This window comes from Pavona decussata, unplaced genomic scaffold, assembly GCF_977016875.1.
Source record: "Pavona decussata unplaced genomic scaffold, jaPavDecu1.1 SCAFFOLD_242, whole genome shotgun sequence".
NCBI classification, from domain to species: Eukaryota; Metazoa; Cnidaria; class Anthozoa; order Scleractinia; family Agariciidae; genus Pavona; species Pavona decussata.
In genome coordinates, this window is record NW_028145647.1 from 332,705 (window position 1) to 351,912 (window position 19,208).

General features: G+C 38.4%; 2 protein-coding genes across 2 annotated transcripts; both read right to left on the minus strand.

The window, feature by feature from the left end:
• Nucleotides 1-1,001: 1,001 nt before the first annotated feature.
• Nucleotides 1,002-16,387, minus strand: LOC146457502 (uncharacterized). The gene is made up of 14 exons (XM_085091908.1): nucleotides 16,265-16,387; nucleotides 12,383-12,803; nucleotides 10,393-10,609; nucleotides 9,345-9,457; nucleotides 8,887-8,920; nucleotides 8,367-8,453; nucleotides 8,198-8,277; nucleotides 7,155-7,304; nucleotides 6,246-6,381; nucleotides 4,924-4,977; nucleotides 4,584-4,661; nucleotides 3,819-3,894; nucleotides 3,163-3,254; nucleotides 1,002-2,659 (listed from the first exon to the last, which is right to left on the minus strand). The coding sequence occupies exons 2-14, from the start codon at nucleotides 12,577-12,579 to the stop codon at nucleotides 2,606-2,608; spliced, it is 1,368 nt and encodes a 455-aa protein (XP_084948034.1). The 5' UTR covers nucleotides 12,580-12,803; nucleotides 16,265-16,387; the 3' UTR covers nucleotides 1,002-2,605.
• A 167-nt stretch (nucleotides 16,388-16,554) lies between these two features.
• Nucleotides 16,555-19,073, minus strand: LOC146457503 (protein UXT homolog). The gene has a single exon (XM_085091909.1). The coding sequence runs from the start codon at nucleotides 19,071-19,073 to the stop codon at nucleotides 18,600-18,602; it is 474 nt and encodes a 157-aa protein (XP_084948035.1). The 3' UTR covers nucleotides 16,555-18,599.
• Between the last annotated feature and the right edge of the window lie 135 nt (nucleotides 19,074-19,208).

The following is a 19,208-nucleotide window of genomic DNA, read 5'->3' on the forward strand; positions in this document are numbered from 1 at the left end:
TACAGATTAGTTGCCATTCAGCATTTGTTGAGCAACTGTTGCACTGTTTATGATTGGTTTTAGGCCGATAGTGAGCCACTAGGAAGTAGTTCAGTGTGATTACTCAAACGACCGACAATCAAAGGTTGAAGACCTAGCGCCACTTCTAGTGCCTTGTAATAGCCCATTTTACAGTTGTGTGCTCAGTGACCTGGCCTTGGATTATAAGCGAGGCTGGGGGTGACCTTGTTTTGATACAAACTTCACTGCTTTTCAGATGTAGATCATGCTGTTCTTGTGCTAACTAATTTGCATTTACATATGAATGGCAGTGAGGTTTGTATCAAAACAAGGCCACCCCCATGCCACCCTCGCTTCCAATGCAAGGCCAGGTCGCTAAGCACACGACTGTAAAATGGCCTATTGGTGCAAAAATAAAATTTGTCCGGAATCGACGCAGACGAACTTTGGACCGAGAAAACTGGTGGCTGCACGATGGACGGTTGGGTTCAGTCGCTGCAAAAAGCTGCTAGCTTGCAACGTCAATCTCAAGCACCACCCTCCCCCCTGAAAATACTACCTACCCGAAAAAAAAAATTCTCGAATATTCGGAGCATTACGGTATACGCACGTTTCGATTCGCTGGACTACGAGGTCTCTCAGTACGGCGAGTGAATGACGCAAGCAAGCGCAAAAATTTGCGCTTCAGTGTTTGAGAGCGCCTATTTTTAAATGGTGACTCTGCCTGCAGGAAAGAAGTCACCAGATTTCCAACTGTTCAGGATTTAATTTTGTATATGGATTGTTGATGAGTGCACTTATTGGGCGGCGGAAGGGAAGCCGTTACAAAAATAGCCTGCGTGGCCGGCGCAATGCCCCCTCATTTTTTCCTGCCTCCCTCGCTCCCCTCCCCTTCCCCGATTACGCAGGCTATTATAAAAACGGACCCAGCACTGGGTCTGACTGTGATAACAGCGGCAGTAAGGTTTAATACGGCGAGTTTCAACGAAAACTGAAAAATGTCAAAATAAAATTCAGTTTCTTTTATTTACAATTTGATTGCAATCACATAACATAAATTCAAACCTACTTTACAACCAAGTGTTCTGTTAACTACATGTAACTATTAGAACAAAGACAGAAAATGACGGGAGTTTTCAACCCCACCTAACACTACACTGAAACACACAGTCAATTAAAAAGGGCACCGCGATTCGGTACTGGTCAAAGGAAGCACCCAGACAAGCCCAACCTAATATTATAATACAAACCTCTTCCATTATACATTCCTAATTTTCTGTGTGCCCCAGTGAATGGTTAAGTGGACAAAAATCCGACTGTCAATTCACCGCGATGCCATTAAATGAAGTTTGAATTTAAAACGTGTGTTCTCTAGTCTTATTTCATCTTCTGAGAATATTTCTTAAGTTTCGCTTTTACATTTCTAAGATGAAAATAGGGGTATTTCCCTTGCAACGTGAGCTATGTTGCTACGAATGTTTGATTTTATCAACTTACTTGATAAGGTTATTTGGTCACCGTAAAGCGATTCGAAAGCTGACGTTTCGAACGTTAGCCCTTTGTCATAGCGAAGTTGATTGTTTCAGTACAGGTTTTCTCCCTTCCTTGTTTTTTTCCGATTTTCTAAACACAATCGATAGGTGGCGGGTTTTACATGTAACGTCCCGGTGCGAGAGGTGGGTGGGGTGGGGGGTACCCCTCGGAATCTTTGGTATGGGTGTGCGGCTCGATTCTCCAAACCCTGGCCCTATTTCAGACCAAAATATGTAGCTTTCCGGTACCCTTAATCACATATGGCCTCTAAAATTCACACCAATTTTCAGACTTGGTTTTTAGAATCCATACCCGTTTTCAGACCAAAATGACTCAAAAACGATACCTTTTGGCGCCGCACATATCTATATAGCTTATATGGGGGAGTACCCCACCCCCCCTCCCCCCCCCCACCGTTCCATTACGGGACGGTCTAAAACAGATTACTCAATTTTCAGTTGTCAATTATGTCAGCCTAAATTTCAACTGACAGATATTGTTCAGCTATCGCCTTGATTCTCCTTTCTAGGACTTGATGTTCAGAAGGATTCCAAAAGGTTTAACTCTTCACAAAATGCAACACTCATACATTACACTTTATAATTTCATTCCACTTCTACGTGTGCAACGTTGCCTATACACATTGTACCACAGCAACCCAGGCTGACATGTTTCCTCAAAGGCAAAACATAAGGATTTGTATGGTACTTTATCTTGAGTTCGAACTCACGATAAAATCCCATACAAATCCTTATATTTTGCCTTTGACGAAACATGTTGTGAACTTCGGCTCCCTATGATTGCACACACGAGTCTCCAACACAGGGCGTTGTCTCGCAACGCTATGTGGGGAGGAGCATTGTGTGACAATACAAAGATACTACATAAGCCGACCATTCATGATTAAAAAATCCTCGTCTGCATGGAAAAAAAATTAAATCGATTGTTAAAACCCACTCAGACTCTGAATGACCCCTAAAATAAATCTGTTTCACGAAGGGAGCTTGCAGGTGGAAGCCGTTTGCCAAGAGTCATCACCAAGAGACATCACGGTGTCTATCTTTCTTTTTGTTCATGTGGGGAGCTTCCGTTTCCCGTGAATCTTTAGGTCCGTCTCAATGTGGCCCTAAGAGTGTAGCGTAACAAACAGAATTTTAGCTCCAAAAGTCCATTTGACCTCATTATAAAACCTTTCTTCAGACTAGCGGAAAACAAGTCAAAAAGACAGCTGTATGCTGAACATACAACTTGGTAGCAAAAAACATAATGAAAAAAATGAAACGAGGTATTACTCTGAACTCCAATAGCATAAGGACTGTTTTTTTGTCATCGATATCTGTTTCGTATGGAAATTACTTGTTGAAACGAATTTGCAGCAAACTATCTTCCAAACGTCTAAAACGCGCGGTGCAAGCAAACCGGACCCCGATATGAGTGACTTTGTTTCCACCATGTTCTGTATACACCTCCGATCATATTCCGACAAACAGCCAATCAAACACGTCCAATAATGAGGAATTTTTTCATAAGTGATCACTTTCCAATTCTCTTAATCTGTATGCTTGATTTCGAGCGAATGCTTAGAGAATATTGCATACAAGTCTTACGAATTGACATCACGTGGCCTACCTTCACTGCCGCCCCAACAGCCACAACATCAAGCAGGAATGTATCATGACCATATATGGAAGGTAGTTCATAATACGTCACGTCATGATTTTCTACAGCAGAAAGGAAGTGGTATGGACATAAGGATCAGTGTTTTAGATTCTTTGAGTCCCAGTTCGGTCTTATCATTTAGAAATTTACACTCCAGTTTTTTGTCCACAGAACCTAGTGATAAAATTTTCCAGCAGGACGTAAATTTCTAGTGAAGTTTATCAGCCACTGGCGGGTGCATTTCGTACCCCCGTTCGCTATTTCCGCGAACGCCTCCATAAACGACGATGATTACTGATAATCTCAACAGGTACGTGGGTTGTGAATGATGGAACTCAATTTTTATTGTTTTACAAGGGCGCAGCAGTTGTTAAAATGATGACTGCTAGAGTCACTGAGATTTGTAGTCCCAGAAGCAATCCTATAGAGACAACGAGCAATGTCATGGACATTATTTCCACAAAACCGAAACAAAACATTGACGTACAAGTCCTAGGCGTTAAAACGTTCCCGCCATAACGCTTACTGTAACAACCTTTGTTCAATACAAGCTTCAGGACACACAAGTGCAAAACCTCATTTACCTACATGTATGAATCACGGAAAATAAACCTAACAGCACTTACGAGCTTTCTTGAGTAGGGCCTCTAGCTCCCTCTGCTGCGTGACTGGAAACAGCACGTCAGATTGTACTCCTAACACCTGCAAATGATAAGACACCAAAAAACCTAAGAGTACGGCCACCATTAAACACTTACGCTCGCAATCAAACTTTTGTAGTTTGGCTCCAATTTTTGAGTCCATGAATAAAACTCTGAAACTCGCCTGACCGTGAAGCCACTCATATGTTCAGTGTACTAGGTGGCTCAACAACAACAACAACAACAATCTTTATTTGTACTCTTGCCTTATTTGAAGTTCATTGCAAAAATAGTTCTGTTTTTGATTCTGTTATGTGAATGAAATCCTTGATGTGTGACCACTCAAGCGAACGATCGAAAGCTATTGGGTAGTTACAGTTTTGAAACGGTGCCGTTTATAACGCTGTAAAAAATAGTGTAATGTTAATTATTGAGTCTGGGGGAAAATCTCAAAAAGTAACCATTCAAAAAAACGCTGATCTATCAGCCTTAGTATTTCTGATGCTTGGCCCCAGTTTCATGTTACTTTCTTATGGCTGCATGGCGTTGTTTCCTTTTGTGGTAGGGTCAGAAGTAATTACCTTCAGTTCTTAGGAAAATCCAAACGAGTTTCAATTATCGACAACTTTTTTTCATATATACAGCTATCAATGTAACACAAAACTTTTAAAATAATAATAAAAAGTTGCAAGCAATTTTCCGATGTTGAAAACATGCATACTTTCAGAGTTCAGTTTTTTAACTACTTACAAGGGTGGGACACCGAATTTGTGCCACTCCCTCCAACAGTGAACTGAAGCCTTCTCCTAAGTCGAACAAGTCCATCGCCTTAGTGATAAGAAAAAAAGAAAAAAAAACAAGCATGTGTAATGCAAATACTCGCGTAATAAATTAAAAAAGACATTAATAAATAAGTTAAATTTAGAAATACAGTTGACTATAAAAATAAGCCATGACACCGAAACGTCGTTCCGTTTTTCCGCTTATTTTTATAGTCAACTGTACATTAATAAATAGAATGAAAACTGCAATCGAAATAGCTTATCAACAGTAACAACAACAACAACAACAACAGCAACAGTGTGGTCACCTTTGATATGTACAGCAGTGAGTTGGGATCATACTTGACGCAAAAGCTGTCACCCTGAAAAATGAAATAAAAATAAAAACGCGGTAAACCAAAGAAAAATACAAGGTTGTAGGCTTAAAAAAAAATCGTGTTTGTCTCTTGAAATGCACAGACGGAGACGCGAATCACTGAAAGCGCGAATTCGCCAGAGGTGAGGATTGTCGCGCGCGAGCCTCCCACGCACGTAGGGTGTTTCAGGTTCCATTTCCTTTCTCATCTCTCGCGCATCGATTAGAAGAAGAAAAGAAACTACTTGCAATCGCATTCTTCAATTATTGTGGGACCTCTTTCAGCAGTCATTTATCGTTGCAGCAAAGTAAGTCACGACATCTACAGTAATCCAAAGCGCAACTGTTTGCGTTACTTCTATGACTGCCTCTGTTCTGGTACGTGTAAAATGACAACTACAAAGCCCCTCTGCGCCGGACTTCACAGATTCTTCAGGTACCCGGGGGCCACTTACGTGTCATTTATCAAGATACACTAGCTTGGTTTATCGCTGTCAAAAACTAAAGGACCCAGACAAGAAGTTTGCTTAAGGCTGTTCCATGAAAAAGACGCTAAATCCAATAATTTTATAACAGCTGCATTTGCCTGACATTCACGTTGACGACACTGATACCTTCCGTGCAAGATCATGCTCTACTCGATGAAGTTACAGCAAACGTTTCCATCAGAGAAGGTCAGTTTTAAACTTGGTACGCCTCTGGTTCACAGCTTCTTTTTCATGGTTATTAGTGTCTAGTCACTCAGGATAAAATTAAGCGATAGCTTTAGTTGCCGCAGATTACTTTTCTTGAAAACCAATAACGCGAGTTGCCACCCTTGTAGCCCACAGCATGACATGCCAGTGAGCCGCGGTAATAATAATAATAATAATAATAATAATAATAATAATAATAATAATAATAATAATAATAATTAATAATAATAATAATAATAATGAATAATAATAATAATAATAATAATAATATAACAGCATTTATTTAAACACGATTAAAAGTTCAGCAAAGCTGATGTGGTCGTGTACAATCAATAAAATTAAACTTCCTTAACTAATCACATAATGACTCGACCCTTCTCCTTTTCTGTGTCTTCGTCATATATAGGAAAAGCAAAGTTGCAAATAATCGCTTCTAAAGTATGTATGTGGTGAAAACTAATAGATTTTTTGTAAAAATCAAGTTAGTCTCAAAGGGTAACTACAAGTAACCTTCGTCTTCTGTGAGATTTTACATCAGATGGAAACACGGTTGGCTTGCACTTAAGAAAGTTACAGTTACCTGATAATCGAGATAGCTCTCAATCTCGAACTCCGGACAAAGGTTTGGTGACACTGTTTTTGGATCGTTAATCCGTTTCCGCCCAAATCTCTGCTCCCACTCTGGCCCGCTACGGTAAGTGATGGTGGCTACTTCCCTGGGTACATGTACATGGAACAAAAGTTAAATGTATATATATCATGGGGAAAGGAGGGATAACCAGTTGCAGGCCTTGACCAAAACAAAAGTAAAAAGTTCATCCACAAATTTTTTTCCATCATGATGGGTAAAATGCTACTGACAGATTTCGCCATATCAAACGGCCAAGTCAGAAACAATAACGATACCTTTTGCAAAATTAGCAGATCATTGAGGCGCAGTGATGTGGTCGTTAGTGCGTTGGACTTTCCATCGGACATCGGAAGATTGGACGGTTTGTTGGTCTCTTCATTACTGTGTTGTTTCCTTACACAAGAAACTTTACTCCACATTGTCTCTCTGCACTCAGGTGTACAAATGGGTACTGATGACATACTGCTGCGGGGGGGGGGGGGGGGGGAGGGGGGGGTCAACCCTACAATGGGCTAGCATTCCATCCAGCGGGCAATAGCAATATTCCAGTTGCTTCATACTACGGAAATTAGGTTAAGCTCCGAACATATGGGCCACTTACAGGTAGGCTCGAATGCAACTCTACCTTTACCTTAGCAAAGCCAGCTTTCAAGAGAATAACATTAACAAACTCCAACACAAAGATACGTACTGCACGCAAAAAGTGGCCATGTTCTGACTATTCTTCATTGGAGAAGTGCAGCAAAAAAGTCACTGATCAATTTGATCCTCTCTTTGTACAAAATTGTCAAATGAACGCGAGACTCACACGTGTAGCTTATCGAAGCTTAAGTATCAAGAGTTTTAAGAACTACTAACCGAGCATGTTTCATCCCAAGTCTTGGATAGGGTCCATCGTAGTAAAAGCCTTTGTTCCAGTTAGGATCACTCATCAGTATCCTACGTTGTACATAACGCAGAGCTATTGAAGCTGGGTGTGACTGGGCACAAGCGGAAATTGTTACCACTCTGAAGAACAAAATAATATAGATCTCACTATTAAGTAACAGGCATACATGTAGAAAATTTTATTCCAGAAATTTATTTCTCAAAAGGTTAAGGTTTTTTTAAAGGTTTTTATTATTATGCACTATTTCAATGGTTTACAACAAAAGGAAATTACAATATATAAGAAAAGTAACATAAAGACAGCATTAAATAACATAAATGTGAAAAGTAAAATGTGCGCAGTGACCAAAGGAGCTTAGGCTTTCGAGTTGGTCACTGCCACATGCAACTAACTGGCGTATAACGTGCAACTAAACAGCAAAAAAATTAAAGAATAATAAAAGTGCAATAATAGAAACATACTACAATTTTTACATAAAAAACAATAGGAATGATAATTAATAGTAAGGGGGATACCTTTCGAATACCCAATATTCATTGGGCATTTTAAAGGTACAATTTGTACTGCTTGTAGAAGCTATTATATGAGAGCTTTTTTGATTTAGAGGGAATTTTTTTCCAAATTTTTGACCCTGCAAATGCTAAAGTAGCAGCTCCGTAGTTATTCATTATCCTCGGCCGATGAAAAAATTTGTAAACTAGACAATAACATGATACACTGTAGCAGTCAGTTGCAAGCTTAAAGATCAGTGATCCGTGTTTGCACTCTCTAGATGGGGGGATCCCATCTGAGAACAATTTGGTTTGGTTGGCTATAATTTGCTCATTGACTTGTTACCATGACAACCAATTTTTGACAGGTTGTTGTTGTTGCTGTTGTTGTTGTTTTTTTTTAAGAAAATGACCAAAATGCAAACAGGTCTATTATTTTCCTTTAAGATTTGGGACAAACATATCTTTTCACCACAGCTAGAATATATAGACAGTTGAACAAAAAATTTTATTGCCCGTACCTTCCTACTCTATCTGGGTACAAAGCAGCTGCATTCAGTGATGACATGCCTCCCAAAGATGCACCAACAACAGCATGAACCTACACACAGTCAATAAAATGACATCAGTGATTTAGAGAAATGAATTAACGGTCAACAACTGCATCCTCTGTCAGCAAGCACTTTTTACCTTCTCTATTCCCAGTGAATCCAGAGTAAGAAAGAACGAATGTACCATGTCATCAACACTCACAATAGGAAAGGTTGTCGCATAAGGCTGTATACAAAAAAATTACAACAACAATTAAAATATAATACTTATGTACTGTCAAGTAATATATACAACTGTAAGTTGTGAATTGACCTCTCATACTGGCATTTAATAATTTTTGTTAAAAAATTAAATTAAAATTAAGAGAATTAATGATAGAGTAGCAAATAAGCTATATATCAGGATGCGACATCTATTAGATTTTGATGAAATTACTTATTAATAATATTCAAATAATTGGGCTGACAAATAGACTGACATAATCAAAGTAACATTAAAATTAATGTGCTAATAGTATCAAGCATCTAATATGCTGTCCTCATCCCTAGATCCAACACAAATTTAAAATTTACAATTCCAGTCTGGTACACAACAGTGAAACACGAAACCAAAAAAATTAATGCAAATAAAAAACTGTATAAACACATCTAGAAATTACCTTTTCTGTCACAGGATTGATTGATGAAGGTCCACTGTGGTAATTTAAACAAAATAGTGATTTATTAATTAAAACAAAAAAATAGTTACGGATAATTAGGGTAGCAATAATTTTATTTCTCTTGCATGTAAATTTACAGTGCGACGCGCCTCACTGTGGCCACCCAACAAACTTTTTTTTTACAAGTTAGCCAATCAGGATACGCTAATTTGATTAATGGTCACGCCTCCTTGTAAAGTCCGACAGGCAAGTGACGCAACAATGAATTAAAGAAAACATGTTGTTTTGTATTAAAATTTTTATGAACAAGGAGGAAGATGTCTGATTGGCTAACTTGTAAAAAAAGTTTGTTGGGTGGCCACGCATGGTAAGGCTCACGTGCATGTAAACGGAACACAATAAAGTTGAAAGTTTGATTGAAACAGTCGAGTATTGTAGCATCATAACTGTGCATGTACCTTGAGCCGTAACATCCTCCCAAGTTGTTACAGCAAATAATGAAGAATTTGTCAGTGTCCAAAGCACATCCAGGACCAACAAAGTTCTCCCACCAACCTGGGTCTAGATTATCCTGTAGTGTCCACAGTCAAATATGAAAATGATTAATGGCTGGACCCAGCTACACACTTAAATTAATATACAATAATAATAGTTATTATGTATCATATAATTCAGTCACAAATAACAAAGCTCCAACCAAATTCCACAAGGCATCGGGTGCAGAGGGGTGGGGTGGGAGGGGGGAATGGGGGTGAGTCAGGTGTTCTGAGATTTCCAACATTTCTAGATGCCTTAGTAAGATCCTTAAAACATGAAAGCATTACAGTCCACTAATAAAATTACTCAGCATGCGAATTGAAGGATATCAACTCTGTAGTTATGGATTAAGGTACCTTTCAGTAGTCTCACCCCAACTGTAGAATTCCCTGTCACTTGAAATAAGATCTTGTGATGACTTGAATTTTTTCAAGAAAAAGTTAACACTCATCTTTTTAGGAAAGTTTTTCTATAGAATTAAATACCATACTAATAGACATTTTGTACATTAGAAATATTAGACCTAAATATGTAAATGTCATTTTCCTTTTTTTTTATTCAGTATTGTATGGTGTAATGAAATAATTACTTCCTGTAATTGTAAAGCGTGACTGGACATCACTGGAATTCGCACTTTATAAATAAAGTATTATTATTATTATTATTATTATTATTATTATTACTATTATGTAGAATTAATTGCATTTTAGCCAGAAAATGTTTATGGAGTTGTAACCTCTGCTCAGTGTTTCTAGATGCCTTGCTACTGATCTTTGAAACTTAAGCTACACGATGATTCTTCACTTGTGACAAAGCAGACAATAAAAACATTTAATTCAATAATTAAAATCATATATTTTCAGGTATATGTAGTAATCATGTTTAGAGTTTTGAGCTCTACGCAAAATTAATTTCTAAATGCCTTTGTATGATCCTTCAAATGCCATGAGCTACTTACAATCCACTCACCGCATGACTCTTGGCATGTGATGAAGCAGACAGACCAGTGCACAGGAGTACCACATTGTCTTTTGCATCATTCAACTCACCCCAAGTTTCATATGCTACTTGTAGCTGTGGTATTACTCCATCATTGTACTTGAACTTAAATTGTTGGTCATACAAAAATGTCTTGTAGCCTGAATTGACTTTTGAATATATGGGTTCAACACCAAAAGCACTCGATCTGCAGTATAAACAAAAGTTCAAATGTTTATCTCAAATAAATCTGCATTTTCCTGGATAATTTATAGAATTACTGGCATTCTATTGTATAGTAAAGATTGTTGAATTGAGATGCACCTTTTTGCATTGTACATTTACCCTATACCCAAGGGAGGGCGGGTATAATTCAGGTCTATTAGTGATGGCCAGGTGAAAATGAGGCCGAAAATTATATGCTGTTAATACCCCAAAAATTCCAGTTAGGCTATAAAGGTGTAACCCCAAAAAAGTCCCTTTTTCAACATGAAAATGAGTAATACTGGTTTTCACTTTTAGTCAAACCTCAACAAGTTGTTACCAAAATCTTTCATCCCAAAAAAGTCACCATTTTTTTTTTAAACCAAAAAAAAAAAAAAAAAACCTCAAAATCCCTGCCACTAATATAATATACCTGAGTATCCCTCTCCTCACCCCCACACCAGAGCCCCTTGAAATGGCAATTGAATACAAAATTAAATCAGATAATGCCTGCATGACCAGTTAACAACATTTTAATAGATTGGAGTCACCCCAACAGTGGTGTAACACACTCCTCCCCTCCGCAGAGGTCCTCTTTCATGCTCAAGCAGAGACAAAACATAAAAGGAGATCGAGGGACTGGAGAGCATAAAATAATGAGAAGCACAGAGAACTGTAGGAAGGGAGAAGAAAGAAAGGAGGCTCTCCTGTATTTGTCGCCCTTCCTGTCATCCCCCGCACCACTTTTCCGCCATTTCCAGTTTACAATTAATTAACAATAAATTAAAATTTTAAAAATTGTAACGAACAGTTGCTTAGTAAGGGTTAAGTACTGTTTTCTAGTCAGGTCATGAGCTGATCGAGCCATCTTAATTAATTTTTGTACTCTCAAGTTTACTGTGGCTTCTGACATGCTGTTCAATATGATTCCCCTCTGGGAGGGGGAAGTTTGATTGCTCTATGTCCCCATCAAGGAAAGTCCCCTGACCCTTGCCCAGGGTCTCCTCCCAGGGAGGGAGATTTGGATATTGCACCACTCGATTTTGATGATTTATTTGCAACAAATTTAATATGGTATTTCCAAGTCAAATGCTGATCAATGTACACTGCCAGACACTGTGTAACATCAACTTGACTGATTGCTTTGTCAGCCATGACAAAGCCATCAATGAAGTTGGATTACATTGTTTTTGGCTTGATCAAAAAAAACTATGGAATTAGTTTTATGATCAACATTTAACGACTAAATTAATTAGCACAAAGCCAGATCATGATTTTCTTAATTTCGCAATTAAGGAGCTTCTAAGGAGGAGAGCAGACAAACTCAAATATACACACAAACATGGCAAGATAACCCCTTCAAAATCATTATCATTAATAATTGGCCTGTCCAGGGATTTAACCCCGTTACAAATACCCTAGTTAAAAAATCATTATACCCCGGTTCAAAATGTTTGGAAAAGCTGGGCGTACCTCCTTTACATTTCTGTAATAAGCAAAGACCTTTATATATTTCTCAAGTTCCTTCAACTAAGTACTCCACGGCGAAGGCGGTGGGGTGTCGTCTGCTCACGCAAAAATTAAACCGCTAATTTTAGCTGTCGACTGGCCCGTCGGTTTGCAGTATAGACTTCTGATCCAGTAAAACTATAGTATTGGCGTAGATAGCGACGATGTACACTTATTGATAATCCATTCAGGAGTAATTGGTTTTAAAATACTGAACACTTAACTGCTAGACTAAACACTATGTACCTTATAAGCATAACTTACGTACCGTGTCGCTTGTTCTGTCAGACAGGGAAAGGATGCATCCATCCCCTTGAATTCTTGTGAAAAATCAGGTATTTGGACACTGGTTTCCTCGTGTACATGTCGTTTTAGTAAAAAAGATGCACCAGAAAGCTTCAATCTTCGAAGAATGGGCTTAGAAAGACAACAGGATAAAAGGGAGCAACTTCTTTGTGTTATCATTATTCTTCGATGTCCAGCGCGCGAGGTTCATTCGATTTTTAACACGGTCAAATAAATTCTAATTCTAATTTGTAACGTGAAGAACTCGCCATTTTAGAACACAAAGTGTTAGGGAATGCTTTCCTCCTTCTATAATAGAAACACGAGATTCATCGTGACCCAGCAGTTTTTTGGTCGGGAATTTTTCCTACTTGCATGTTATTATTATACACTCAGACCTGTCTCTGACCCAGTGGTGGTTGGACACTGTCCGCAAAGCATGCTGGGACGAGTTGTCGGTTCGAGGTCAGTTGTAACAAACCTTCGTGCTGTGCGGATCTCAAGGAATGACAAATTTTCGCTTCAAAAAGGCAGGAAATCGGTTAATTCGGTAATTTATTCGATAAGTTTTCTCCGGTTACCGTTAGCGCACATCGACTGACTAATTTAACGCTCAAAACGTTGGGTTTACACGGCGATTCTAGCGATCGATCGATCGAAAGCCGGTACAACCGAAACTGCTCCATGTAAATTACATAGATAATTACCACTTCCATACAATTGCAAAACCAATCCTGTCGTCCTTCTATGAAATCCTACCTTTTGAATTATAATGTACGATCACGGGCTCGAAAATCTGGCATTGAAATATTCAGAGTTCATAACTACTGGAATCCAATTATTCTGGTGGAAATAGCCGAATATTATAATACGAAATGAAGTAAACAAGGATTGTAGGGAAAAGAAGATTTTCACGGCCTTACTGGAAAAGAATTTCGTTTAACCATTCTGTATACTAGTTGCCAATGAGACTGGGACATGGAAAAAAGCTCTCACACAAGTTCAGCTTGCAAGAGTCATAGATTTTAGCCACACAGGAGTACTAAATATATGTTTGATATAACAAGTTCTTCAATAATAATTTGTTTTATTACATCACATGTTGCATGAGGGAAATGAAAACAACAAATTGATCTTGGATGAAATAAGTCAAAAAAACCTTGTAAACAATGCCAAATACTTTACCTTCCTTTACTGGCAGACCCTTACTTTGTATGAAAAAGTCAGTGTATTTGATCAAGGTGAGGGGCCCTGGGTGCATGCTCCCTCTTTAATTATATATTTAAAAGAAAATAAGGCCTTTCAACACAAACATCAATACACAAAACAATGTTATGGAGATTATGTACATTAGTACCCTCAAACATAGAGAGTGTGAAAGCCAAATAGTAAGGTGATAAGGAATCACAAATGAGCAATAAAAATTCAGAGTAAGTACAAGTAGCTGCTCAAAAATGATTACTCATTTCCATAGTCCAACAAACTATGATAGCACACAATATAAAAATATTGACTTCACAACTATCAAATCTATGTTTTTATTTTATTTCAATAATAACAATCACATAAATGGAAACTGCTGTACATATTGCACATGTAATTCATAACTTGGCAAAGGGGCACAGTATTATAGTCACACTAGATGTCCTCCTCTCCTTTACATTTACTAGTCACTTTAAATCTACAACATATCCATTATAATTATGTTTACTTATTGGATAATTTGGAGAAATATTGAAAATATACAAATTGAGGGGAACTCTGCTCACAAGGCATGCCCCCCACTCATAAACTAAGGGCCTGTTTACATCAAAGTGTATTTTGTACACCAATGTGAAGGTGGATGACTCGACATAGTTTGCAGAGCATACCAGAGATTTTAGCCACAGACAATAGTCAAGTACAATTCAGGGGCACAGTATTATAGTCACAATAGTCCCCCTCTCCTTCACATGTACTTGTCACTTCAAATCTACAACATATCCAAATTATAATTATGTAATTAGATTGGAGAAATATTGAAAATACAAATTGAGGGGAACTCTGCTCACAAGGCATGCCCCCCACTCATAAACTAAGGGCCTGTTTTTCATCGAAGTGTATTTTGTACACCAATGTGACGGTGGATGACTCAACATAGTTTGCAGAGCATACCAGAGATTTCAGCCACAGACAATAGTCAAGTACAATAATTATTGAGATCAAACTTGGCAAAGGGGCACAGTATTATAGTCACACTAGATGTCCCCCTCTCCTTAACATGTGCTTGTCACTTTAAAGCCTACAACACATCCAATAATTATGTAATTGGATTGGAGAGATATTGAAATACAAATTGAGGGGAACTCTGCTCACAAGGCATGCCCCCCCCCCCCCCCCCATAAACTAAGAGCCTGTTTGCATCGAAGTGTATTTTGTACACCATTGTGAAGGTGGATGACTCCACATAGTTTGCAAAAAGAGCATACCAGAGATTTCAGCCACTGACAATAGTCAAGTACAATATTGAGATCAAACTTGGAAAAGGGGCACAGTATTATACATGTAAAGGAGGAGACATCTGGTGTGACTACTTGTCACTTTAAATCTTCAACATATCCAATAATTATGAATTGGATTGGAGAAATATTGAAATACAACTGATTGAGGGGAACTCTGCTTACAAGGCATGCCCCCCCCCCCCCCCTCATAAACTAAGGGCCTGTTTACATCAAAGTGTATCTTGTACACCAATGTGAAGGTGGATGACTCCACATAGTTTGCCGAGCATACCAGAGATTTTAGCTACTGACAATAGTCAAGTGCAATTGAGATTAAATTAGCATACATCTACTTTGAAGGTCATCTTGCAAATCAGCTGTCCATCCCTTTTATTAACAACACAAATTACACACAATTTATACACAATTATATATTTATACAATAAACACAGAGGTAATAAGTCAAATTATCAATAGAGATTTCATATATGCTTGATTTTTGATGTAAAATATACGCCTGAAGTAACCAAATATTTTTTTTTGTATGGGAATATATGGAAATATATATGCAAATTGTTGTACAAGCATACAAGATATACTTTAAAAGTATAAGTAGAATGTCATTTCTGCACAACTGATTCTTAATTTATGGAACTAAGTCGCAAGTGTTTCCCCTTTTTAGTTATTAATTTTTCTGTGGATCTGTGCTTGTGATAATAATAATGTTTCTGATATTTTAGTCGACATCTACCAACAGTCCATAGCCCTGAAGCCTCAACATTTTTGTCCTGAGGTGAAATAGCCGGTCATTTAGAACAGCTGGCTAGAGCTTTCACTTGAGCTTTAGTCGTAAACCTAGAGACAAATCAAGCAAAGAGGAAAACGTCACAATAACTCTTTGTTACATCGTGACTCGCTCGTTGTTTGCTCCTCAAAATCGCCAAACTTTAAACGCACATAGCAGAAAAACGGTGAGAGGTGCGATGGGGTGCGATGCCTTAAAATCCAATAGCAACTCTTTATTAAACAAATGGTGTAATTTTTTTTCTTGGAACCCTGACGATATAGCGTCAAAAAGCAAACGCGTTCATTGATCATTGCACGTGGAGAAAAGCCGCCATATTGGACAAGCTTGCGAGGAAGTCGAATATTGACGACAATAACGAAGGAAATTATGAGAAAATACAATCACTGGTCACCTACATACCTCGTCACTTGTTGAATCCTTTCATTTGGAAGAAAAGCCGTCTACACGGTGAATAAAACAGTAAATAAGACGAAGCAATTATTCGCGTGAAGATCCTTCCTAAAAACGCTAGTGAAAGAATACGGTGATGTGATTGGCCAATTACTGCTACCATGATGCTCTACGGACCGTGTCCAACCACCACTGTCTCTGACCGGTATAAAACAGACTCGTGTAAACATTCCCCGTGATGAGCACGTGCGTGACGTCCAGAGGTCATTTTGCCAACTCGTTCCCAGGCTCCTCCTGACTCGCTGTCTTTACAAATGCCTCTAAAGACCCGGAGTACCCATCCCCCGACAACGACAACCCCTCTGAAGCACAAGAGTTAGAAAGTTAAAAACTTAAAAGGATCATATTTTGAGGCCATATCTGAGACTTGTGGAACTGAGATGCTCCAAATTGTTAAAAAAAAAAAGATGCTCAAAATCCAGAGAAAGTTGATGTTACTTTTCACATTAGCTATAGGAAGTTGCTAATTACTCAACCAAAGATATTAACCATTTTCCACTGTTTCTTGGCTCCTGAGCTTTGAACGACTTGCTAAAACATAGTTACATTTTTTTCATTTTCTTAAAAATTATGTTACAAAACCAGAAAACCAATCATTATCGTATGACTGAATAATGTTTAGGGACTGGTAGAAAAAATATAGGATGGGGTGGGTTGGAGCAGAGAGGGGGTGGGTCGTCAGTTTTTGAGCTCATGGTAAGGAATGGGTCGTGCAATTTCCTATTTTTTGCAAGGAACAGGCACACATTTATTTGCCAACTTACAGGTGAAATTTCACTAGAAAAAGAAAGCAACTTCATTCAAGCTTTCTCTGAGAAGTATGCAGTAGCTATATACATGTATCACTTTGCATACCTTAACATGATGAAACAAAAGAGAGAAAGAGACAGAAGAGAGAAAGCAGAAAGGAAGAGTAACTTGACCTATGAAGATGTGGAGTGGGGGAAACTCCTCTCTAAATTATTAAGGATTTGCTGAGAAAGCAAACAGTTTCTGTCCTTTATCTGTATATCCTACGTCACAATCCGACAACCGAAAAAAAATTAACAAAAAAAAAAGAAAAACAAGCTTGACTTAGTGTCAGCTCACATTCAGTTGTCAGCAGCCATGACAGACAGTGTATCCACTGGCAAAGACACAAGTGGCTCTGAATGGAGTGTCAGCAGTTCATAAGCAAACAAAGACTGCTCCAGCCCACCCCACCCTATACTTTTTGACCAGGCCCTTATACAACAAAGTTGTTTGTCTAAAAACACACTTGCTGCTCTGTTATTCTTATCAAATCAGGGTGGAGATGGCTTGATTTCAATTTGCTTCTCAAGCCATCCCATCACTCTTGTTGCCATAATCTCAGTATGACTGAGATACAAATGGTCAATCTCGTACCCAGAGTCCTCAGGCTCTTTGTCCAGCAGTTGGTTGACAGGAGAGACTCTGGGGTACTGGAATTTATTACTGCAGGATTTCTGCAGTAAAACAATGTGCATAAGCCATTATGGGGGAGCAAATTCGCAAGAGTCCCTCCTGGTGACCAGCTGCTGACCAAAAAGTCTAAGAACTCTGGGTATGAGATTGATACAATGGTAACAATCGTCATTGTTGGCCATTTTGAATTTAAAAATATCCACCCACTGCTCACCACCTGAATTGCCCTATTAATAACTAATGCACTACACTCCACAACATGCACTTATTGACTTTACAGACTATAAAGTGACCAGAAAAGAGAAACAAACAACATCTAGCGTTCAATATGCCTGTCTAGTTTGTTTTAATAGGCCTTATCACGGTTTTCGATGCCATTTTGACGAGTAGGCAAACACGCTTAAAATAACAGTGTTTATATGGAAATCCGATGTCAAATAATTTTAGTAAAACATCGCTTCTGAAAAATTCATGAATTGGAAACTTTTGGCACTAGGAAAAGGATTTTAAGAAAAAAATTAAAGGGATGTAGCTGTGCCAGAAAGCGTCCAGTCGTGTTTTGAATTTTCCATACATTTGTCTGTAAGCAAACCAGCCCTGAACTGCTACTAAAAATAGTTCGCGGGAAAAAAATACAGACAAATGTATGGAAAGTTCAAAACACGACTGGACGCTTTCTGGCACAGCTACATCCCTCCAATTTTTTTTCTTAAAATCCTTTTCCTAGTGCCAAAAGTTTCCAATTCATTAATTTTTCAGAAGCGATGTTTTATGAAAATTATTTGACATCGGATTTCCATACAAACACTGTTATTTCAAGCATGTTTGCCTACTCGTCAAAATGGCGTCGAAAACCGTGATAAGACCTATTTGTATTATTTTATTAGAATTGAGGAAGCTGCTTGATAGGAAAAAAAGTTGCTCGAAATCGGCAAAGTGGCCCAAACGTTGGAGAGGATCTTGTAGACAGTGGTGTTAGTAGCTGCAGATGTTAAAGTTTATATATAAACAACCATGGCTTCTTTGTAGCTTGTTCCTCACCAAACAGATATTGCTTGCTTCTTTGCTGGAGCAAGGTCTTGCAACTCCCTGAGCCCTTCCATAACAAGTTTGATGTTTGCCTTAATTCGCGCTGAGTCCTGTCCCAATTTTGAACTGTACGTGGTGAGCTGATTGCATTTCTTTTCGACAAATTTTAGAGCTTCGTCCAAAGTGAACTCAACATAAAATCCATAACCTACTGAGACTAATATTTTTGAAGGATCTGTTATTCGCGCCTGGCAGTAAAAGTTACATCCAAGATCGACTTGCGTCTTCAGTTCTCTCCCAGAACGAGACACATCAGAGCTTTTCACGTTCTCGATAAAACTTTTCAACTGCAGATATTCGGCTATCTTGGTGTTCACTTCCTCTTGGTTTTTTCGTACCGTTTCCAGGTCTTTTCTCAACCTGTCGTTTACAAATTCTTCGTATTTCTTTACTTTCTCTTCCAAAATGGTTTCATCCTCCATTTTGTTTTGTTCACAGTTTGCAAAGAAATATGGGAAGAAACAAAGATGGCGCTATAAAAGTCCCTGCATTCCTTGCAATTCACGCAATGACCATGCGCATTCGGCTTCGGCCGATGTCCGCCGAAATGGCGAAAC